Source organism: Symphodus melops (genome assembly GCF_947650265.1).
Source record: "Symphodus melops genome assembly, chromosome: 17".
Classification (NCBI taxonomy): Eukaryota; Metazoa; Chordata; class Actinopteri; order Labriformes; family Labridae; genus Symphodus; species Symphodus melops.
Window position 1 is genome coordinate 2,994,167 of NC_136707.1, and position 25,448 is coordinate 3,019,614.

General features: G+C 40.5%; 2 protein-coding genes across 2 annotated transcripts in view; one reads left to right on the top strand and one right to left on the bottom strand.

Moving 5' to 3' along the window:
• The window catches only part of LOC306838490 (uncharacterized protein), a 28,117-nt gene extending 9,869 nt beyond the window's left edge, over positions 1-18,248 (top strand). The window contains exons 3-5 of the mRNA XM_079366691.1: positions 45-1,154; positions 2,333-3,192; positions 8,488-18,248. Coding sequence (XP_079222817.1) covers positions 45-1,154; positions 2,333-3,192; positions 8,488-8,915 — 2,398 coding nt within the window. The 3' untranslated portion in view covers positions 8,916-18,248. The remainder of the gene's footprint in view (positions 1-44; positions 1,155-2,332; positions 3,193-8,487) is intronic.
• Positions 15,817-25,448, bottom strand: part of LOC306838493 (syntaxin-1B) — a 56,873-nt gene continuing 47,241 nt past the window's right edge. Inside the window, exon 10 of the mRNA XM_079366695.1 lies at positions 15,817-24,822. Coding sequence (XP_079222821.1) covers positions 24,742-24,822 — 81 coding nt within the window. The 3' untranslated portion in view covers positions 15,817-24,741. The remainder of the gene's footprint in view (positions 24,823-25,448) is intronic.

Sequence of the window (25,448 nt, forward strand, 5' to 3'; positions counted from 1 at the left end):
CAGAGTCTTAGTGTTTTCTTTATCTCTGCCCATTCCCTCTGCAGGCACAAGTGTGAAGAATGCGGCAAGGCTTTCAAGATCCAAAAGCAGCTGATCAACCACCTCCGTCTCCATGAGGAGCACCGAGCCAAAGGTCTTGTTCGGGCTGGACCCAATGGTTCCCGCTTCCAGCAGCCTGGCCCATCACAATTGCAGACTATGAGAGGAGAGTCATCAAAGAGCCAGATGATGGGTGTGAAATACAGCCATCAAGGGTTCAAAAAGCCCTACTCTTCAGCCGGAACTTCCAGGCCCCAAAAGTTTGACCCCTCAGAAACTGGACGCCGGCCTTTTTCCTGTGAAGAATGTGGAAAAACGTATCGCCATGCTGGCAGCTTGGCAAATCACAAGAACCTTCATAAAATTGGAGAGTATCACTGCAATGTTTGCAACTCAACATACCCAAACAGGCTAGCGATGAAAAACCACCTACGACTCCACTTTGCCCAGAAAAAGCACAACTGCCAAGAGTGTGGCAAGGGCTTTCGTACTCAGAGACAGCTAGCTACCCACACTACAGCTGGCCTGTGCAAGGGTCCGCAGGGCCCGGGTGTTCAGATGGACTTTGAGTGTGATGGCTGCTGTGAAGGCTTTACCACAGCTGATGAACTTGCAGCCCATGACTGCCCTGCCCAGCACCTGCCATCGTCGTCCTCCACCAACAGCTCCACCAACATCAGCATGGAGAGAAGCTCTGTGGACCTGGACTCTGATGAGAGACCCTACGCATGTGACTTGTGCAGCTGTGCCTATAAGCATGCGAGCTCCTTGCTAAACCACAAGCACACCCACAAGACGGGCAACTTCCGGTGCAACTTTTGTGATAAGCCCTACACCAACTACATGGCGCTGCGCAACCACATGCGCATCCACACTCAGCGGAAGAAGCACATCTGCCACACGTGTGGGAAAGCCTTCCGTTTGGCGAGGTTCCTCCGTAACCACCAGAAGGTCCACGAGGAAGGTGCCACCCCCTTCGGCTGCCCAACATGTGGCAAGAGTTTCCAGGGCCGTTCTGGTCTGGCCAGGCACCGCTGCGGGGACAACCAGGTAGGCATGGAAGTCAGAAGGAAGGCCACTGCACCCACGGGAGAGGGCGAAGAGTGTCGGTACACGTGAGTTCTTGTCAGTTGTTTGTGATTCTTCGAAGTTGGAAAAAAAAATAGTGAAGATAAATTTAGGTCTCTACATGTCTATTACAGGTATATGATCTCCAATCCGGCTTCCTTGGGACCATACGCGTGCCGGAATTCGGATTTTTCTGAAGTTTGGACAAATTGAATTAGTGGAGAGACCAGATAAGTCAACCCTGTTTGCTTTCAGTTAGCATATTTAACACACTTCAGTGTTTTTAGCCTTCCAACAATCAACATTTCTCTTCAGATGTTTTGTTTTCATGCTTTATTATTTTTTTTCTAAGGAAATTTTGACACCGATAAAAGTAGTCTGTAGCATATTGGCAAAGTATTGATGTTGTGTGTTCCTTGCTCTTGTTATGATTTGAATTGTAGTCTTTGATTTGTATGTGTTCTCTTCAGGTGCTAGATACTGGCTAGTGATTAGACTAGAAAATGCAGTTATGTGTTGGGTCTCTTGCTTTGTGATGCCTTGGCAACCTGAAATCACAGGGAAGATTAGGAAGTATTTGGAGCTAGCTGCACTGCACATGTCAGGACGTCAATACTTCTTAATGGTCCAGGGATTCTGAAATACCCCACAGCAACTGCAAGCAACTAGTTTGGCTTGGTAGAGGTTATTACGGCATTCCTGATTCTTCCTCATTTCACTCAGATTTAACAAAATTAACCTGAAAGAAAGCTGTGAATGAAGGTCTTTGAAATTGCGTTCAGATGTGAAAGAAGCTGTTAGAAGCTTGTGCTCATTTGTGCAGTGCAGGGAGCAGCAGATACCTCCCATTCCCCTTCATCAATCCCAGTTGTTTGTCCGTAGTTTCTCCCATGTCCCTCCCTCTCCCGCTTAGCAGTCCTTCCCCCCTATGACATGTCTAGAAATCATAACTTTAAATGGTACACCACTTTGTAATAGTCTTTAAAGCTTTAAGCCGGATTTCAGATCATATACCTGTATGTGCAACATCTTAGACGATGAGAATTAAAAAATTTCCTAAATTGTAAAGAACAAGTGGTCACCAGTAACTGAAACTGACTTGGTAAAAATAGTTTTAAAAAACATGAAAAATAACATCTTCCGTTGCTAATCTCCAGTTTTCTTTCCTTCCGTCCCTCCCCTGGTGTTCCTTCCCTTTTGTCTTTCCTTCTTTGTCTCTGCACAGATGTGATCAATGTGGCCGCTCTTACCGCCACGCCAGCTCCCTCCTCAACCACAAAAACACCCACACTGTCGGCATCTACCACTGCGCCGTGTGCCTAAAGACCTACTCTAACCTGCTTGCCCTGAAGAACCACCGCCGTATCCACTCAGAGACACGGCGCCACCATTGCCACGACTGTGGCAAGGCTTTCCGTGTTTCCTCCCAGCTCTACAACCACCGACGTGTCCACCAGAAGCAGCGGGAGCTGACCTGCCGGTCCTGCCAAAGAGCCTTTCCTACGCATGCCAGCTTCAGACTCCACATGGAGATTACCCATGGCCAGGCGCCGCAGCCCCGCCAGCCCAGACCCCAGCAGCCCCGACCAGGGGGCTCCCAGGAGCTGGGCTGGGGGTCAGGCTTGGACCTCACCTTAATGCAAGAGCAAGGACTCAGCCCAAGTAGCATGACCAAAGCCCGCAGCAGAGGGGGCCACAGTGAGGTCATCAAGTCCCATGTCTGCGACCAGTGTGGACGCTCGTACCGCCATGCCAGCTCCCTGCTCAACCACAAGAACAGTCACAAGACTGGGACCTACTTTTGCAACTCCTGCCAGAAGGAGTTCCCGAACTTGATGTCCCTCAAGAACCACCGACGTATCCACACAGAGCCCAAACGTTACCAGTGCCCGGACTGCGGCAAGTCGTTCCGGGTGTCCACCCAACTCATCTGTCATCGACGCATCCACACCAAGGAGAAACCGTTCTCCTGCCAGCAGTGTGACAAACACTTCTCTTCCAAGTCCAACCTGAGGCACCACATGAAGGTGCACTGGAGCTCCACGGCGCCCCCTCCCATGGCCATGGGTGCGCCCAACTTCCTGGGTATGCCTGGCGGCCCCTTCATTTGAGCTAGGGGATGAGGGAGGGAGGGAGGGGGAGGTGGTTAAGACGTGTTAAGGGGGAAGTCAAATGCCAAGGTTTCCGGAATTGCCAAAATGTAGCTTTTCCTTCTGCTCACCCTTCTCTTCCTCATGTTCATGTGTGTCTGTAGTGTGTGTGAAGGACAGGGCTCTTAGACTCATAAACACAGAGCAGGAGGGAGAGCACAAAATGGACCCTACACTCACACACACACGCACACAGATACACACAAACACAGAAGAAAATGGAGCATGTGTGCACATACACACACCTCCAGAGGCTTCATTGCAGACATTCTCAAAAGGCTGTGGTTGTAGACCTGTCTGACTGTTTTCTACAGACTGACTGACAGGCAGACATGGACTGAACACAAACCTGTTGCAGTTTGTTATAAACTACATGAACTTCACTACACCTGCCTTACTCCCCGCTGCATGTCGCCTGTAAAGCTCTGTGAACCTGCGGACCTTTTGATGCCTCACACAGCTGCAGAGACCGAGCTGATAACAGACTGTTTGTTGGCGCTCGTGCACACTCGTGAGTCTAGCTGTAGAGACTGATGCTCGACAGAGTGTGAGCACAGCTGCTGTGAGGGTCCAGATACAGGCGCGAGGAAGTCGAATGCTTGTTTTCCAGTAATGAGCCATCTTGTTCATTTCAATCCTGGGAGCTGATTGGTCCTGTGCTGCAGTCTGTTTCCTGTTTTCTCGCCTCCATCCTCGTTCAAGGGGAATTTGTCTTGATGGAATCTTCTTTCGAGGCCTTTTGTCACAATGTTTTTAAAATCATATTCTGACCGAGTAGGTCTCAACAAGATTCAAACTGTTTTTATTTGTGTGTGACCAACATGTCGTTGATGTTCTGGTAAAGAGAGAGGTGTGGTTTGTTTTTCCTTTTTTGTACCTTTTTATGGTTTGGCAGTAGACAGGAAGTACTTCTGGGAGTCTTTCGGGCTGTAGGCAGTGTGCAGTTAAAGTGTGTTTTGTAGCACAATGACAATGTTTATATTCTGCTGGCTTCATATACAGAACACTTCCAGTTGCCTTGTTCGCACACAGGTTCGACAGCAGTAGTGAAAGCGAGTGATTTATGCAAACTGTTCAATTCCTGAGTAACATGATTCGACGAATCAGCGTCCGTCATAAAGGGTCTCGAGTCTTCAATCGCAACTCGAGCGCCTCACCCTTTCACTTTGGTCAGAGCCTCAATACATGCCTCAATATGAAATCGTAAACGTTGCTTTTCAGCTGTAAAACAGCAAATCAATATTAATTTATTGACTGACTTTCTAAGACAGTAGTTTCTAATTTTGTCCTTGAAGTACTTTGGATCCACCCGAGGCGCTAAAAATACTGTTCCAACTTTCTCATGTAAAGGAGACGCTATGAAATGCTTGTTTATATAAGGGAACTTATATAGTGTGGGGGAGTAAAGATTGATATATAGACATAGTCTGAAAACTTCCATCCCCTTTCTTCCCCCCCCCTTCATGAGGGGAACGATTCCCACCAACCGTTTCCATCACTGCTGCTGTCCGCTAGAATCTGTGTTGGAACAAGGCGAGAATCCTCGTTTTTGGCCACGTGTCGATTTCCTGTCTCAGCCTCCATCTCTGTCTCAAACAACGCTGCTGAAAGCGGCTGCGGGCCTAAACAAAAAAAAAAAAAAAAAAAGAGGAGAAAGAAACCACAAAGACCAGTAAACACAGGAGAAGTAAAGGGAGGGAGAGTTGTATATTGATGGGTTCTGTTCTGTTTGATCATGTATCGTATTGTATTCTGACTGTATTCTCTACAGAACCTCTTTTATAAGGAGAAAAGATGACACATCATTGTAGTAATGCATTTATTTATATTATTATTACTATTAACACTTGTAATGGACGGCGCTAGTCTTTAGGATGTGTGAGTTTAGAGCTGTGTTGATGTAACCTCCTCCCCCTTCTGCCCTCAACGCCCCTCTTCTGTGGAGACGAACATTTGAGACTCCGTGAACATTTAGGAACTGTACACGATGGAAAGTGTTTTTCTTGCCTTTAACCAAGTGATGTTGTGACGGTTTTTCCCAGTCGAGCCTTCCCATCATCCCTCTCTTCCATATTTATCTCCACTGAGTTTGACCCCTCCCCTCCCCCCACATCCATCCCTCTTTCCTGTTTCACAAAATCTCTCGTTGAAAAGGGACGACACAGTGATCCTCCTCTGTACTCGGAGTGCATTAAGTGCTCATCATTTGAACCTTTTTTTTTATGTTACACTTTTATGGTAACCTCTTGTATTTATTGGTGTTATTTTTTTCCTTATATTTAATTGCGTTTTTATGACTATTTGGAAGCCTCTGCGTGTGTTTAAAACCACAGTTTGTCAGCGTTTTCAGGAGCACTGGTGCTAGTTGAAAAAAAAAAAAAAAGAGAGAGAGAGAGATAAAAAGTCAAAGCCGTGCAGTGACCGTCAAGTGCTGTAGGAGTCGATGTGATCTTGATCTAGAACACAGAAATAATATCTGTACATTCTCTACATTTATTTTTGCATTTTCCTCCTTCACAATGTTTGACTTTGGTTTCTGAGTGCACACTTTCCCGCCTGCATTTCAAGTAGATGTTAGAGAGAAGAAGAAGAAAAGATTGGTTTGGAACAAATATAACCCCCCCCCTTTTTTTGTTTTTAAGTTCTAACATATTGTTTCCATGCATATATATGTAATGCTTACTATACACTTTTATAAACTATGTTTTGATAATTCATTTCTTAACAGAAAAACTTGTCCATATACTATAACCCTTACTGCTGAGTACTGAAAATAAATAGCTGAAAACAAAACACAGTGGAGGTCAGTGTTTTTAATCCATTCTCCAACACCTTCTCCTCTTTGATTTCCACTCGCAGGTCGCTCTCTCAGGTCTATCTGTACAGACTGATGCAGTCTGGTGAAACAGCCCAACCTTTTAAGAAGCCTCTCATGCGTCAGCATGGTCTCAGGTGTTCATTTAAAGGGTTAATCCAGCATTTTTAAACCGGGGCTCAAAGGTTTTTTTTTAAATAGTGGAGATCAGTCTGCAGCAGTGAAGCAGACTGCAAATTATGTTCAACATCAAAGTATGTCTGTTGGCTCAAACTGTTATTCTACGCTTCAGACAACTTTACAGAAAAGGATCCCTGCAGAGACGGACAATCAGATACTGATTCTATGTCGGAGAAAGTCATCTACCAGTCTTAAAAGTTTTTTACCTTTAGGGAGTTTCTCACCTGTGTCTGCAGCTATCCTTGAGTTACCTTGAGTTTGGTTTAAGCTCCAAATAAAGAGTTTCAGTAACACACAAAACCTGGATTAAATCTGCAGAACAACAACGACTCAGTTTTCTGAACAATAAAATCAGAGCTTTTGTCAATGGAGTTCGGTTGTAAAAAAAAAAAAAAAAAAAAAAAAAAATCTCTGCAGCAGTGATCCTTCGTGTCATGCTGCTCGACACTTCAAGTATGAATCTGAGACCAAAACAAGAACTTGGAGTGGATGCTCTTGCAGCCATTACAGCCTGTTTCCCTGCTGCAGGCTGAGTCAATCTACCGGAGCACGTCAAAAACTTTTTATACCTCGGAGTTATTTAGACTTTAAAACATGCAATAAAATATAAATTTGAAAAGAAGCCCAGGTTATAAAATAGTGGAATAACCCTTGACCAACGTGTCATAAAGGAGCTGTTGTGTTGGATTGCATGGGATTTGCATGGACAGCTGGAGAGGAAGAAGACATACTTACAAAAAGCTCAGGTCAATCAGACGGTGTGTCTGAATTGTAATCCGCCAGCACGACTGCACTTTATCTGTAAACTCATCTGTTCATTGAAATTGTTTTCTCTTCATTTATTGTCTGTAAACTGTTTTTAATCTTGGACTATTTATTATGAAATGTGCTGCTACCTTCTAGACCAGGTCCCCCTTGTGAAAGAGATCTTGATCTCAATGGGTTAATCACCTGGTTTAAAAAAAAACAAAAAACTAAATTGCAGAGTCAATAACGGATTCAGCGAGCCTGCAGAAGATTTAAAATGCCTCAAAATCTGAAGTACAGTACAGGTTGATTTGGTTAATTCATAACAAAACAAATGAATGAAACATAAACAGTCATACATATAAACTGAAATAAGAGTCTATTTAATTTCAAATACTTCATTGAAATTATTAATTTTAGAGTTTTATAAGTGTTAAATTCTTCATACAAACAGGAAAAGAGTAAACTTGATATAATGATTAGAAAAATAAAACCTAAAACATCAAACGTAACCTTTATTTACACTCAGGATGGAACAAACAAACACATGACTGATGTGTTCATTAGTTTAGTGTCACTGCAGGTTAAGGTGAGTTTATTAGTGTTAAACTTGTTTCTCAACTGAAGCAGTTTGATTTATATTTAAAAAGTGAGAAAGTAGCAGAGGATGAAAAGTTACCTCTAAGGTCGTTCATGTTAGTTTACTTTGCGGCTTTATAACTTTGCAAAACATAAACGAGACCGTCAGGGTCACACGTCCTGTGTTTTCAGACGAAGGTTTGAGTTTGAAAACTTAGATTTTTTGCTTTTCAAATTATTCATATGTAATATAAATCTAATTAGCTAAAATCATTTGAAATAATTTGTTAAATTTAGACATTAAGGGACTGTTTTTTAAAATGTTTGACATGAACACGATGCCTTTTTTTTCCAGCACATTTGAAGATATTGGCTTCTATAGTGTCTGTTTGTCTTTTTAAAGGCCTTACTGAAGAAAAATGAATGTTAAGAAGACATCTCATAAAAATATGTTAACTATTTTGAAGCTGATCTTTGAACACGATCTGTTCATTTTAATAATGGGTGAGATTGATTTTTGTAAAAATGACTGAATTTGTTTTCTTGTAATGTAACATTGTAATTCTACGATACAGACCAGTCGCTTTTTCATGTTTTTGTTTTTCATTTTGTCTTTGTAAAAAGTGTGATGATTTGTTTTCCTATGGGTCGGTTTGTCTTGAAACATGTCGCTGCTTGTGAAGCTGCAGACCTCAGCCATTCTCCGTAATAAATGGACTTTTCTTGACGGACTCGAGAGGTTTGCAGGTGGACGTTGCAGTCGTAGTTAAAGGGGGGTCTTTATTTTTAGACCCTGCTGTCAATCATGTGTCACATCAGTTCTTAATCAGTTTCCTGTTTGTATAACAGGTCACCTTAGTGCACTTCATCCAATCTGGACCCCTAAACTCTGATGTTTGTCTTCCTCAGATCTGAGTCCGGTGGGTTCAACCGACGGCTCCAAGAGCTTCATCTGCAATCAGTGTGGACGCTCGTACCGCCACGCCAGCTCCCTGCTCAACCACAAGAACAGCCACAAGACTGGGACCTACTTCTGCCACGCCTGCCAGAAGGAGTTCCCCAACCTGATGTCCCTCAAGAACCACAGACGGATTCACACCGAGCCCAAGCGTTACCAGTGCCCCGACTGCGGCAAGTCGTTCCGGGTATCCACGGCTCTCATCTGTCATCGACGCATCCACACCAAGGAGAAGCCGTTCTCCTGCCAGCAGTGCAACAAAACTTTCTCATCCCGGTCCAACCTGAGGCACCACATGAAGGTGCACTGGAGGGGTCCGCCGTTGTCCAGAGAGAGACCCTCCGCCTTCCTCACTGTGCCCTCCAGATCTTTCACATAAAAGTCCTTTCTGCCTTTTTGTCCAAAGTCAACTTGAGGAACACTTCGAAGAGGGTTTGAAATCTTGAAAGCGATTGAAAGTCTCCCAGTAAACCAGAAACGCATATTATCCAATTTAATTCCAGCATATGTCCATCACTAAAGTCCTTAATCTGGAAACCACCATCTGAATTCGTTGGCTTTGGATGTCCCTCTCTCTCCCCGAAGGCCGAAGAGTTTCACACCGAGACGAGTTCTTTCACGTTGGGCAAATCTCAACCCAACATGATAACACTCAACTGTTCACACTTTAAAAAGCTGACCAGTAATCACAGTGTGTTGAGTCCCTTCAGTGGACTGTAGAGAGACGAGACTTCAGATGGCACAATTACAGAACAATTACAGACAAATGGTTTACAAAGGGAAATATTTTAATAGTATAAAATTATTTTAAATCCAAAAACGATGTTTTTAGTGTTGATTAATTTTCCTTCTAACTTTCTGAAAAGATTTAAACCCTCACATTATTTCTTTGTCTCTAAAATACAATGATGAAACTGTCTCCAGCAATCCTCTCTCCATTGACTCGAAGGAAACTAAAGCTCTCCTTCACTGGATTGTAAATACCTTGTTTGAGTGCTTTCATTTTTTTCTATATTGACAGTTATGAGGTCACTTCCTGAACACTTTTATACAGGGACAGGAAATGGACCTCAGTGTGAGTAAACAGTTACCTGGCGGTGACTCTTTCTGCGTCTCTGTTGTCGCCACTTCCTCTGAGGTTCAGACCGGCGTCTCCTTTGATGGCTTTATAAAGACCTCTGGTTTGTCTCCAGAGGACACAGATGGGTTGTGGGGTCTTTTGCTCCTCCCGCAGGAAAACACTGTTTCAGGTTTCATTTGCAGTTTTCTTCTAAACTGGTTTTTAAGAATTTCTGCAGTGTGAACACAAAGAGACGATGTTTACTTCCTCTACAGTTTATGGTTTTAACATTTCTGTGGTCGCCACAATATATATATATTTTTTATAAAAGTTTTAGACGTTTTGGCAAGAAGAAAACTAACACTAATCTGGTTCCCCCTAAAACATGTTACACCCTGACATGTTTACACCTATTTACTCCTGACTCTATATAGGTGTCGACAATTAATCAAGCAGGAAAAGTAATGGACGCATAAATTCAGTCAAATGAGTTCGAATCAGAAAGCGATAGAGACAACAACTCCTTCCTATCACATATGCAGATTTGTGATGACAAGAATCCATTTCAACCATAGATTTAAATTAAAGATGAATAAATCAGATGTAAGAGTAATTTACAAAGAATATGTTTATTTTGGTGCTATCACATCGGTGTCACTTCATAAAGAGGTATTTACATTTTTTAAAATCTGTTTAATTCAGCTTTTTCAGACAATTAAGAGAGAAGATTTTTCGGAGAAGACATTACATGAGATGAAAAAAAGAGTTTGAGGAAAAAACAATGCGTTCAGGAGCTAACCTATCAGATGGATTTCAGAGGAACTGTCTTCTTGGTGACATAGCTGACCCAACTTTGTGATGTTTTAAGGTTTGATGTCATTTCTTTCTCTCTGATGAACTAAAGAAATGAAAAGTCATTGCAGCGTTTTTTTTTCTGAAGCTAAAATCTTTCAAACCAACTGGAGGAGATCCAGCATTGAAACCTGGAGGATGTGAACATGGACGAACAGAAGGACATTTCAAATTATTAGCTGCAAAGGACAGCAATGCATTTTCCTCGTCTTTAATAGACATAGCAGACGCAGAGAAAATTGATGAGATGTATTTCCTGGATGCTCTCGTGTCAGAATAAAAACTGTTGACTTCAACTGCACCTGAAGGAATCAAACCAATGAACTCGTAAGGTTTGGCACTATTCCTCTGAGGGCTTGTTGAGGTCAGAATCTGTGGACGTACGCCATGGGGGACGTTTGTGGACCATCAGAGTCGCGGTTCTTCATGGAGAGTTTTAGTTTCACATTTGAACTGGCAGCAGTCAGACAACAAGTCGTCATAACTGGATCAACACATTTCTGTTGCTCTTCAGTCCGAATCAAAGTTTTTTTCACTAATGTTAGTCCTTCAGCTTTGGAAGTCCATTAATGCCCTGAGTAGAAAAAATAATCTACCACTTAAGTCTTTTATTATTGGAATAACATTAGAATATTTTACCATCATTTTCCAAATAGTTGGACTTTGTATCAAATGTGTACAAAACAGTATGGAATAAAATGTGTATATTTAAGGGACATTCAATCTAAATCTTTTAGAAGACAAAATATTTACCATTAAATCTGATAAATTTACGGCACTGGTGGTTGGTCATTCTGTGTTTATGTGCAATATGAAGCTACGAGCTAACCGAGGTTTGCTAACAGGGTAAGGAATAAATAACAAGAGGAGAATTAAGTTGGTAGATTTTTCTTTTTCTGGTGTTAATGGGCTTTTAAAACCAGCGGTTAATCTTGTATACGTCATTTTAATGTCACTGTTTTTTTTTTTTATCTTTAGGACTTGATGGATTTCTGTCAATGACAAAGCTGACGATGGGAGCCGTGAAGCTTCGTCTCTGGAGAAATTTACCGAAGTTTGACTTCTTCCCCTTGTCTGTTTTCGTGTGTTTAGTTAGATTTTTTTCGGGGTATGTTTGTATGTTCTTACTCTGTGCCTGATGACTTACTTATATACTTAGTTAGAGGGTCGTGGTATCAACTAAAGACAGTGTAGTATTGAAAATTAATGATGTGATGATAACTGTTGATGTCTTCTGCTGTCACTTTGTCACAACCGGCAGGAAAACACTCGTAAAGGTGATCAAACTCGACGTATATGCTCTGTAGTTCAGGCCTGGTATATTATCTGAGATGTTGTTGAAAAAAAGGTCTGCAGAATCTGTGAAGGCCATTTTGTAACCTTTCCTTAAACAGAAATGTTCACAGCTTTGCGCGTCCATTAAAAATGTTTTTCACCCACAAAAAAAGTACACTTAGGGTAAAATAGTTTTCACAATAAAAGTCTTTAATAAGGAAAATATTTTCTCATAATCTCTGGAAAAAGATTTCTTAAGAAAGACAAATTAAGTCAAGTTTCTCCAACATTGACAAAATCTGCTTTGAATAATTTTCTTTTCTCCTACTTGTGACATCTGGATCTCAATATTACAAGATCCATACTTTTTATGATTGAGATTGTTTCCTTATTACAATGAAAACCTTTTTGTGATTGTGAGAAATGTAAGGGTCTTAATGAGAAACCATGATCCTAATTGATGTTTTTTTTGCAATTTATTGCTTTTAATCCAAATATCTATGAGATGATAAAAGTTATAATCGTATTTAAAAAGAAAAGCTATAACAATCTTATACAAAATTGAAGACAAGATATTGTCAGTATTTTTGTGAATTGTCTCCCCAGTTTTTTAAAGGTCACATATTATGCAAGGTACATTTAACTATTCTAACCCTAATGTGTGTCCTTATCCTGACTACAAACTCCCAGATTATAAGAAAATTAATCCACTCCATCTTTCACCTGCTTCACTTCTCTCAAACTGTGCTCAAACAGGCTGTTTGGAGATTTTCCCTTTGTGGCATCACAAAGGGCAGTAGCCCCTCCCCCAGGTGGGTGACACTTCCACAGCTAGGTGTTTGTTCTGCCCTCTGAGTCTGCTTTCTCACCATAAACAATTGAGCATTTTTCAGGGGGCGTGGCCAAACAAAGCTCATTTGCATTTAAAGCTACAGACACAGAAACAGCCCGTTCTGAGCAGGGCTGAAATAGACCAGTTTATAGACTAGATATACAAATACAGGATCAGAGTGGATCTCTAACAAGAAACTCCACAGACATGTTTAAAGGACCTAAGAGACTTATTTAGACTGGTAGAAAAGGAGAATAATATGTGACCTTTAAGTCATAATTCTGATATTATTTTTATGACATTATAAATCTGAGTCTTTGTCATTTTGAGATTTATTTTCTCATGATTCGAGGTTTCTGATTTGAAGTTTTGAGTATCTTACTAAAATATATTATTGTCATCGATCTTTCCTGAGCATTTAAAAAATTAATCATTTTTGGACATATAATGATACTAAAGTTAGTCGACCTGTTGGACCCGTTTGCAGAATTACAAAAGCATTTTTCTTCATGTCACATTTGCTTAGAGGAAATATCAATCTGTGTCCGTGTGCACGTCTATCATTTTTGTTCTTTCATGTGGGGATGCAAAATGGCGCATTACAGAGTGAGTTGTAAAAGTATAGCAGTAGACTCTTGGTGCTGTTTGCTTAGACGATGTTTTGTCACTGTACCTCTGTATTATAACCTCTGTATGAGTTTTTATATACAAAAAACTGTAGATTACTTTTAATTCTATTGTTATAAAATGAGAGTGTCGACTCACGAGCAGATGTCAGTTTGAAAATGTCATTAATTAGGACATCCTCTTGACCTCCAGTCCCTCATAAAGCCTTGAATATTAATATCCTAAATTTCATAAAGAAAAATAAAAACTCCAAAAGGGTTCTGATTCTGTATTTCTGTCACAATTTATAATGAAACCAAAAATTTTATCAATCCCAGAAAAAAACGTGTGTAAGCACTGGATTTATTGGACTACATATTTGCTTATTTATAGAAGACTTAAGCTGGATTTTAATAGATAATAACAATGAGCAAACACATTATATAAAATATTATTTGTCAAAATATCAAAGATAAATAATTCAACCAATTTATTTATACATAATGTACCTTTACTTCTTCACCCTTAAAGGTTTCACTTTCTTATTTTTTTTTTACTTTCACTAAAGAGTAACGATATACCGACAAGCTGACGAGACAATGTTTCTGCCGTTTGTCTGCTTCTCTCACTTTGTTCTGCTTCTGTTTTTATAAATAAATTCTGTTTCTACACAGTCTGCTGCTTCTGCTGAATAACTTATACATTATTTACTCTTTACACTTTACATTTACACTTTTATGATCTGAATCACACTCTGAGATCCAGGTGAATTGTGAAAAGAAAGATTGTGCACAATTAATTTTATGATATATTGAAAGTTACGTATCTAGTCAAAATGAAACTTACCAGACAATTATATGAAGTGACCTTCATGTTAATTTGTTAATTGATCGAATGAAGAGTCTTACCTGTAACCCATCTGTCTGCCAGTAGCCAGGGCTATAGCTTGTTAAATCACTGTTGCTAATGCTCTACTACCAGGATGTAAACCAGTAGCCTACGGTAAAACTAGCTTAAAAAGAAAAAGCTAGCTATCTCTCTGATATTGTGTTTAATTTTAGCTTTAACTTTTTTATGAACACCAAGAAACTGTAACCTAAAGTTTCTATGAAAAAAGGATTCACACGTTTCCCATCATATGGTGTTATACTATAAAGCTGTAAAGCCCAGATGCAGTTGAATGCTAAATGTTAGCTTTTGTCTTAAGTGAGCTACCAGAAAATCAAACGTTTTGTTTTACCTTCACATGCTCAGCGTCCCCACAGATCCTCTGTATTTTGTGTCCTTTCTGTTGCTGATTATTTCAGAGGCAGCGATTGTTTTATGTTGCAAGAAAAAGCTGCGAGCCAAAAAAGAAGAAAGTGTGAGATGATCCATTGCAAAACGATGGTTTAAAAAAAAGCCAATTGAGATACAATCAACTTTCTTAAATGGTTCTCTGAATATGTTGCTATCTCTGGAAAAATCTGAGTGACTATGACTTAAGCCTGGTTCACGCTGAAGGAGTTTTAAAATCCTTCCCGATTCTGAATTTGGGCAGCATCACACAGAGCTGTTCTTCTTTATAATCTCAAACATTCTCACACGACAGGATATAAAAATCTTAACACATCATATACAATACTACAGGATTTCTTTAAGATTAACATGCCCGACAGAAGAATGCTAATAACGAATAATTAAAAGTATGTTGTTTTTACCTTGATATGGCTTGATGTCCCTTTTGTTGTTTCTTCTATCCCTGACTCATGAAGAAGCTTTTAAATAAAATAAATGACTAATTGCTGACTTTGAAATATCTGATAATTCCTCTACTTCAATTTGATGTAGGGATGGCATTGTTACCTATCATTCAGTGCTCTTGAATATATACATTCATATCATTTAAATAATAAAGATATTTCTTCTTCCTCTTACTATAACTTATATTTCAAACTTAACATTTTCCCCTTCTTCGCACGGCAGGCACTGTAATAAGAGTAAAGCCTAAACCTTTTACTAAAACTAGAACAAAAAGAAAAAGAAATTCAAGAAAAGAGGAAAGTCAAAGTGATTTTATAGACACACAGCAATAAAGATCCCATCAGGCAGCAGCAGTACACTGAACAATCCTTTTCTTTATTCATTTTTTGTTTCATTTCAATATGTCTGTCAGGGTTTGTTTTTTTAAGTTTTTATTTTAAATTAAAATTTTGACACACTTATAAAAGACAGCATCTGCATAGAGTTGTCATCTTAAAGATCCATGAAGAGAGAGAGAGGAAGTTTGGGAGGAGAGAGAGAGAGAGAGAAAGAGAAAGCAAGAGAGAAAGAGAGAGAGAGAGAGAGCGGTCGGGGGAGTGGAGTGGGGTGGGGTGGGTTTGGGGGGCAAATAGGTAAAATAGAGGGAAGGGGGGAATACTGGCACGTCACATGAACTAAACAGAACAGCCAACAGCAGTACGAGAGAGAGGGCGGAGGGGGGGAGACAGGTCTGGAGGGGAGGGAGGGAGTTTTATTTTAGATGGGGGGAATAGAGGGTAGGGGAAGGGGGGACAGATCGCATTTACATTACGCTACGCACACATACACACACACAAAAAAAACGGGACACAAGTTGCATTTCCGGTCAAAGTTGCGTCTGGAGAGCGATGGCCCTGTCCTCTTTTTGTTTCGTTATTTTTTTTAGCTTTGGAAAAAAAAAAATTCGGACTTCAAATCCCCATCTCTTTCCTGCCATTTCCCCCTAAGATGGCCTCTGACTTTAATTGTCCAACTGCATTAAAAAAAAAAAAAAAAAGGTGAGACATTTATTTTTCTTCATGGTATACAACAATCCAAAGGGTGCTATTTTATGGCGTATAAAATGAGTGATTTTAAAAATGGAGTTTGTGCAAGATGTCTGAGCTTTTAGGTCAGTAAACTCCTGCACAATGATGAAAGCCCTTGTTTCTCTAAATATTGCACGCTATGTTACGGTAGGCCTGTGTGAGGCTAGAGATTGGGCAAAGAATTCAATGATGACTCTTGGACAACCATGTTTCTCCAACCTGTCGATGGTGAAAAACTGCCCTTAGACTGCATTCAGAATTTAGCTACTTTCCCCTCATTCATGGGATTGTTTCTTTTCTTCACTTATTGTCTTTAATCTGTTGAAATCTAATCTACATTTTCAACATGTCAGTGCGAAGTTGAAGCTCAGCCCTTGGTTGAGAACTAATAAATGGTAAAAGCAATGTAACAGGAAGACTGTGGTGAAAACTTTTAAGGTACAGTTGGAGGGCTGAGGGGATGCAGTAACAAATTACATCATTTTAAAATTGGTCTATGCCCCTTTTTGTGCATTTTAACAACACCGATATTAAGACTAGCAATGGTACGAAAGTCATGCTAACTTAAAACAGCCTTAGTTTAACTGGATCAGATGGTGCAATGGTCGCTGTTAGAATGAAGACCAAGAAAGAGATATGTTAGAAAGAAGATCCTCTCTGTTTTATGTCAATTGTAGACAAAGACGACAGCGAATGGGCAAATGGTTAGTTACATTTTCTAGTAATCACACTGTTAGCAGGTTAGCATAGACTAGTTGCTGATTGCAAAAGGGCTCATCTGTTTTCTGCTTGAAGGGTGCAGGCTAAATTGCGGGAGAACAGGCAGGTAAAGAGACCAAGTTTCAGATTTAGTGTTTGGCTAACAAGCTTCGCTTGAGTGTGGGACAGAGAGAGAGAGAGAGAGTTCGGAAACCCGCTCACAGAGCTTCCGAAATGATCAAGGGGGCGTGACCTGGGAAGCCCTGGAGGCGGGGTTAATTTTCCTATTATGGAGGGAAGCACTTTCATCAGAGGAGCCAGTGGGTGGAGCCTCTGGAACTGGGGTGAAGGACAGAGGTGTGATTGTGGCTGTGTTTACATCAAAGACCCTCAGACACACCAAAATCTTTTCATTTCTGTTTAAATTGATCCTTCTTAGTGATAGAAATGAAGAGACAATAGTGACAAATTAAAGGAACAACAGTGTTTCCCTGTGGTTGTATTTTTCAAAGAAAACACTGTTGTACACTTTACTCTCACAGGTGTGACAGGGCTGCTGCAAACACAGCATCTGAACTGAGCATGACGGACGAGGACACTGAAAGCTATGATTCTCTTCCTCTCTGTTGCTCTCTCACCCACAAAGAGAGAATTCAAGGACTGTTATCGGGGAAGGCAGAGGTGGTGGAGGGGAGGGTGGGTGATGTTAGAGGGGGAAAGCGAAAGTTGCAAAAAAGGACAGAGATCGAACTACGTGTCAACTTTGACGGGAATAGATATCTCAGTAGATTTATACATAGACATGCAAGTCATTTTTTCTCTCTTTGAAGTTATTTACAATAATTACATAACACAAAGAATCCAGTTTCAGTTTGACAAAATTGCGAGCATTCAATATTCAATATTACTACTATTATTTATGATAACATAACTCCTTTTGTACTTCTTTAAATCATTGCTATTATAGAATCATCATAACCTCCCTTATGTTTTTATGTTAGTTTGATCACTTTTTGTGAAGCGTTCGCTCTCCTTGTGGGTTTTTGCAAATGTTTTACTGCATTTTCATTTGTCATTTATGGTAGTAATAATAATAATAACAATAGTAATGATCATTTTAGTCAACTGTCTTTTCTACTTGCTATGGCAGAGACCATGTGGGCGCGGTCTATCTTCATGGCCCCTCCCCTGATACCTCCCACCCCTCCCACTAGGGAAAAAACACTGATACAAACTTAAATACTGTCTCGTACAATGAGGAGAGCAGAGACTTATGGGTGAAGCTTCACATTAAATAAAAGAATCAGAAACAGCGATAATATCACACCGTAGCTTGCTTGAGCAGGTCGAAGCCACGATGAAAAAAACCCCAACAAAATCCTATATCATCATCTAGAGCAGGGCACTGAACAGGTTTTGGTTTTTGAAAATTATTTTCAGGAAGACAAAAATCATCATTGAGAGGAATTTCATTGTCTGACATCAGAGGAACAAAAACGCACAATGATCTTTAATCCTCACAGTCTTCGAACGCGGTGTCTATTGAGAACAAGCTTTACAGACAGACTCTCGCCTGGTGTGCTGCGTAAAACAAATAATTTGCAGAAGTAACTGCAGAGCATATTGTGCCCACACACATTTTGTGTTAAAAATAATATGATACTACAGGGCCGAGACGTTATTACTGAAACATGTGTGAAACAATGTCCAAAGTTACTTCGGCATGCAGGCTAATAGCTAAAAGCTAGCGGAAAGTCAATCTTTGGAGTTGTGACGTCACACCCAAATTCTCTCCAGATGATTTTTTTCCTGCTTTCTGTACCCCGCTCTTGACAAAAACTGTACACAGCCAACAGAAGCAGATATGGCCATAGAGCCATGTACATACAGTTATAGAAATGCAGTGTGTTGGTGACAAGGCTGCAGTTCCCACGCACACAAAGGAAAATGCTCACTGTAGGTTTATAGGAGCTATAGCTAGCACGTTTCTCAGTCCCGAATTTTTTCAACAACAAAACAAATTGCTTATCTTTTCCTAACCTGGACAATTGTACTTCAGAAGCTTCCTTTGACCAAATGTTAAGCTAACTGTGCAACAGCTAATTCATAGACAGATTTCATACGGACATTTTGCTTGCAAGCCTCTTCCTCTGGAGAAACATCTATATGGGTCATGTTAGCATCATTTTTGCATCCCTAATTTAAACAGATTGTGTTTGTTGTGCATTCAGGGTTGAGTGCTGTGAAGGTTACAAATAAAGCAACATAAAAGGAGGACATTTACAACGAAGCATTGTTAGCTAGCTCTGCCTCATCGTTATTGACCCAGCTGTTATTTGTACAAGAAACCCAGTGTTGGGGAGGTCCGTGCAAAGAGGCCACAGTCTACTGTGGAGTAAAATACCTAGCTAGCCAGCTAATCCTTAAAACCTGCAGAGTGGCATTGATCCTGAAGTGTGACCCCAGGGACTGATAAACAAGCGATACAGAAAGGGAAATCAAAAGAACGAGAATAATAGCAATTCATAAATAGAATAAGAAAGCACCACCATTGTCTCCGTATATGCCTCAAGAGAAGAAGCGTGTGTATGCTAATAGTTTTTACAGATTATTATTGGTCATATTTGTGCACTAAATCAGACCACAAACTAACATCAACAGGTGGAAAGAAAGGAGAGGGGATGTGGAGCTAGACATTGTTGTGGCGTGAGATAACTACTGGGTAATTTGGTCAGGTTGATTGGCGTACAGACCAACATGCAGTGAGGGCTGGTGGTGGGCAGGAGGGCAGGGCTTTAGTTTTTATAGATATGGCATATAGCATTCGATGATTTTTATTACATATATTTTTTCCACCATTTTTGACGAACATCTCAGTGTAAACTTGACTTGCGTTGTGCTCTTTGATATTAGCGGCGAACATTTTGAGAACACATGAGGGGAGGGCAGAAAACGCTTTGGTTTAAATTTCAATAAATATAATAACAGTGATCATGGCGTCTATAAAGATTTCTGATGTCTTATCTCTTGTCATAAATTTTAAAGAAACAAAGTGGTATTCATCCAACGGCTGAGAAACCCGTGAACCTGCCATTGGATGCTTCACACATCAAAAACAAACTCGTGCTGCTCCGACACAATAACACACACACACACACACACAGACACACACCGTCACACATTTATGCACCAATCTTGTTTGACTGAGCAGGTAAGGAGGCATGCTGCAGACAAGGCTGGGTGGAGAGGTGACGGAAGGATAGCCCACAGGTTTTCAGACTTTGAACAACTAAGAACATTTGCATGGACACTTCCTCTACAAAAACACCACACAAATGCAACCATGGAAGCAAATAATCAGAAAACGATGCTGACAGAGGTGCGAAACCTAGTGGGAGGCTTGGAGGTCAATGTCACAGGGTCGGGGTTGAGCAGAATGACTCAAGTCGACAACAGGGTTTGACAATTTTGTCTATTACATTTTAAAAAAAACCAATTCAATCTTGAAACAAAACACTTAAACAGTTACTGTTCCAACAATGGCAGAAACAAAACATAACTTGTCGCGGTACGCTAACGTGGGTTTAGCTTTCAATAAAAAAAATGGCGGATTAGTGTCGTTAGGTAATGTGCTAACCAAAGACAGGTCCGATGAGCAGTAAAGTGCGCGACATGGAGGGCAGGTTGGGGGTGGGGTACAAAAAACACCATCATGCAAACTCCACAACGCTTTTGCATGCCTTTTTATTATTATTATTATTATTATCATTACACTCAACAGGATGGGTAAGGATCTGCTTGGGAGGGGAAGGGGCAGACTTCCATTCCCCAATGTCCCCTTTTTCTACAACCAAACAACTACAACACAAACAGGAAGAGGAGGGACAAGTGGACAGGGGGAATAAATACTGGGACAAACTTCCTAATCATCATCCAGATGTTGAACCAACCATAAAGTCTTTATTTTGTGAAGCTTGTCCATGTTTTCCACACCAAAGGGGAACAACAGGGCTTGATGGAAGGTTACCAGACAGGAACAGGAAGTTTACAGAAAAATCCACACACACACACACACACACACAGCAAAGAAACATGACTTTCAACAAGCTGGCTGGTGCTATGAAAGCATCCTCACTTTGCGGATTTAAATCCACCGCAACCACCGCCGCCTAACCATTGCACAACTACTGTGACGACCATGACGTCACCCTGACAACCATCGACCATCAAGAACCTGTCACAAAATATTGCTGGGCTGACTTGTTGATGTTAATGATAGATGACAAATGAAGCATTGTGGTGGACAGATGTATGGGTGTCTGTTTGATTTTCCTAATTTGTCTATTTACTTCTTAAATGTCTGAAACCTAGAAAATGTACAACTCTAAGATATCCAATGACACCTGGGAAAATATAGAACTACGGGTAATCATGGTTTGTTATTTCAGTCATGGTTGACAGTTTCAGAATGTATTACAGTTTTAAAAACCTCTAAAAGCACCTAGATGGACAATAATTAACCATGAACATTGACAACACATCTGCAGATTCTATATCTACTGACAATTATTGTGAACAAACATCTATTGGATTTGGCTGCTTTGAGGGGTCAGGGTGTTTGCTAAGCTTTGGTGAACAAAGAGTGTAGTTTTGGTTTTCGGGAAGTCAAGTAATTAAATTAAAAACTCACAAATCTGATTATCCACCAACCTGGAACTAAAAAAACGTTTGCCCTTTATTTAATTTAGCAACTACACAGCATCACAGACATCTAACACTACCAGCTCTATCTATAATGACTGCCAAGAAAACACACATGAACAGGACAATGACTACTTTTTCATGTCTACACTTCATATTGGCAGCTAGAAGTACCATTAGCATACAACAGGACGACTAACACGATCTTGTCTTGGATAAAAAATGTTATCCATGCTGTGGCTTTTTTTGTTTGCTAACCAAAAATATGTCTTAGTTGCTAAGACACTAAACACTCGGGGCAGAATGTAGACAAGGTGAGCAAGCTAACAGCTTTTTTTTTTTTTGTCAAACGAAACCTAACTAGAACAAACTGACTTTATTGCTTTCACACCAAGAGCAGTGTTGACTGATTTTGCTGAGTTTAAGGTAGTTTTTGTGGTTGATGTTATCCTGACAGTGACAGTGCAGGATTGCTCGTGAAGGCCTCAACAGAAGCGTCATACTTCCATATCACAGAGCCTGAAACAAGCAAACATTTCTCCTTAAATCTCCCCCAATCTAAAGTCAGGGAACAATACTGTCATGTAATGTGATACATCCCCATGTGTCCAGTTTAAAGCAACACACTTCAGTGACTTCTCCACACAGACTCTGTTAGCAGTAACTAAATAAAACATGCTTATATAACACATAATAACACAACACACACACACACACACACACACACACACACACACTTATGTTGCCCCAATCTGGAGCAGTGTTGAGATTCGCACATTCATCAGATAAACTGACAAATAATGTCTTTTTCACTCTATTAAGAATGGCCAATCACCACAATTTAATATTAATTAGTGTTAAAAAGTAACTACACTGCTATTTGAAGTGCATCCCAATATTCTGAGTTAAATTAATTGACAGGTTTACTGGTTTCAGAAAGAGGCCAATGATCAAATCAATGCCTTTTGTCTTTTTTTGTTGTTGATTTAATTTTTTTTGGCAAAGTAATCCTTTAGCTACCTAGTAGCTAACTAGCCTATTCCCAAACCTTATGCTGTCGTTGGTAGATTGAATTTGAAAGTAAGCTTTCACACTTCCACTTTTATGTTCAAGTTTCATTATTCTTTCTCCAACACTGCTCAGAACGTGTCTTTGATATTAAGCATCAAAATAAGTACAGAAAAACTTCCAAGCAGCTATGTAAGCCATACACAAGCTAACGCTATATCGTGCTAGTTAACTAGTCCAAAATAAGCACTGGCAAGATGTGTGACACAAATAACTAAAAAATGTGTTCATGTTGGGAGAATAATGTGCTTGTCAGTGTGAAATGTTTTATGTATGAGGCGTTCAAGCATGTTCTATGTTGTGTAAATGTGCAAATGTATGTGTCGCATATTCTGTTGTCCACACAGACAATCCACCTCCAAGAAATGCCTCTTCTGTTAAGTAGCACCTGTTTAACTGATGCAATTAAACCGATAAATCAAATACCACAATCTCCAAACACACACTCAGTCAGGAGATGGAGGGATGCTGGGAGGAAACAGGCAAATGCATCAAACCAGTCTAAACAGCAACTGCTAAAGGATGTCAGGCTGATACGTCACGGGATACGTCATGCACGCACTAAAACAGCAGCATCACGGAACAACGAAGCAACAAATGTTCCCCATAAAGAATGAAAAATCAACAATATTACCACGACACTCAGGTAACCAGGGCATGCCAGCATCTTCAGAGTTTCTACATCTTCCGTTCAAATTGTCTAGCTTGTCGGTTTTGAAATGCTGTTTTTAGTATATTGTTATTCTTTACTTTTTAAATGTGTTCTCTTCATTTTTAAGAATCTTCTGGAAGAACAGCTGTGACAGCTCGGTGATGACAGTCAGCCCTGACTCAATGTACTCCTTGATCGATTTATGTAATGAACCTATAGGTGCTAGAACTTGAACCGCTGATCGTCATTGGCTATCTTGAGCGTGGGAGGCGGGACAAGTCGTCTTCATTTTATCTAAACTGCATAGATTGACTGCCCTTCTCCTCCCACACTCTTTTTAACCCTCCTCCTTTCCACCGTTCTCCTGTCAGTCAAGTTCGCGTTCTCTGCCGTTGTTCAATCTAATTCAGCAGAAGAAAAAAAAAAATAAAAAAAAAATACGGGCCCTCCCTCCCCTTGCTCTTTGGTCGGATAGGTGTGTCAAGAAGGGGAGGTTGTTGTCGTGGAAACCTGCCACTGTAATGACACCCCCCTTATCACGTGGTGTTTTCCAAACCAGTTGGCTGATTGTGAAAAACAGTTCAGTGGGTGAGTGTCTTTTTTTTTTTTCTTGGGATTTTATGCATTGTGTTGCAGGTTTGGCCAAGCCATTCTAAACTCATTTAACAGGCTGACTGAGGTGATTGACAGGAGTAAGCAACCAATGAGAGGTCTTCTACAAAGGGCGGCTGAGCCAACAGCCAGGTTTGTCCCTCCCTCACAGAGACAAGGTAACAAAGTTGGTTCTACTCAAGCCAGAGGGTGCTCGTCCAGGAGGGCAGCATTCCAGAACATTCCAGCATTACTTACAGGATTCCAGAATATTCCATAAATACAGATGACATTCTGGAACATTGCAGAATCACTAATGACATTCCATAATATTCCTTGATTGATAGTATTCCGGAACCTCACTGTGTTCTGTCATTATTCCGGAACAGATTGCTCCTACATGTAGCACAGAGCTCTGGAGCCCCAGAAGGTTCTGCCGGAGCCGTCATAGTTTTGTCTTTTACGTGTAAAATCTGAGAACATTTATTAAGAATGTGCTCAGTTCTAAGACGTTTAAATTAAAGCAAGAAAGCGACAAACAAATACGATGTTAGCTCTGGAATGCCCATCCTACAGAACTCCCACCCAGAAGCAGTCATCATCACTGTCCTCGGAGACTCCAAAAAAGAAAAAAAAAACATTAAAAAATAAGAAAAAAAGCAAAACAAACAAACAAGTATATGTTATATTATAGGTCATATTTTTTTACAGGTAGTTAACCCATGTGTTGCTTCATATGTTCAATACATTTACATGTACATCTGTAATAAATAGGTTTATTTGTACCCTCTTTTTGTATATGTTATGTATTTAAGTCAGCTATAATGCAATGGTGTTTTTATTGTGTTTTTTTGTCGTTGTTTTTTTAACCCCACCCAACCCTGCGGTGTTTCCTCCTATCTGTGATTGGATTGTTATCTCTTCCTAGCTGATTGGTTATCTGTCTTGCATTTTTGTTTCAAGTTTTTGTGAAGTTGTTGTCGATGGTGTTTCTTTTCTCTGCTGGCGGTCAGACGGTCGGTTGGTTTCGGTCGTCGCAGCGGCAGGGGGCAGAGCGTCTTAGAAGCCCAGCGTGCCGCCGATGGTCGACGCCAGGACCACGCCTAGGATGACGCAGCAGATGATGATCATGATCTTCTTCTGCAGGGTGACAAGAAAGACATGAGGGTTGGTAAAGAGGAAATCAGAAAAAAAAGACGGTTTGCCACAACATCAAATCAAGGTATTCATTCTGTTTTAGTTGTTGTGATTTTGGTGTAATTGTTTGTGGTCTGTTCAGTATGTAAACGAGTTGTTGAGCTTTCAAATCTCCCAGAAGGGAAAACTGGCAACAAAGAACACACGACAAAGGGAAAAGGAAGACATTTAAAAATCACTGAAACAAAACATTAACAATCATAGACACAGATTAAAGGCAGGGTTGGTAATTTTCTGCAGGTATACTTTATAAAATTGTGATTAAAATAGTCTGCAGTTCCAGAGAGAAAGAGAGAACTCATGTGCTCTGAAAAAGGAACAAAGAACATATGTCATCTGTAGCAGTTGTAAGCCTGTAAAAACTTGGACCAATGTCTGCCACGAGGTACCAATCTCATGAACCAATCACACCCCTCCCTGACTCCCTGCTCTACTCACTGCATGCACGAGCAACAGCGCTGGTGCATGTGAGGGGCGTGGCTTTTGAGGGAGCACAGAGGGGAGGGGGTTGGTGCAGACACAGCCCCGAAGGAATGCTACTTTCAAAATCATGCTAGTTTTTCGAAAAT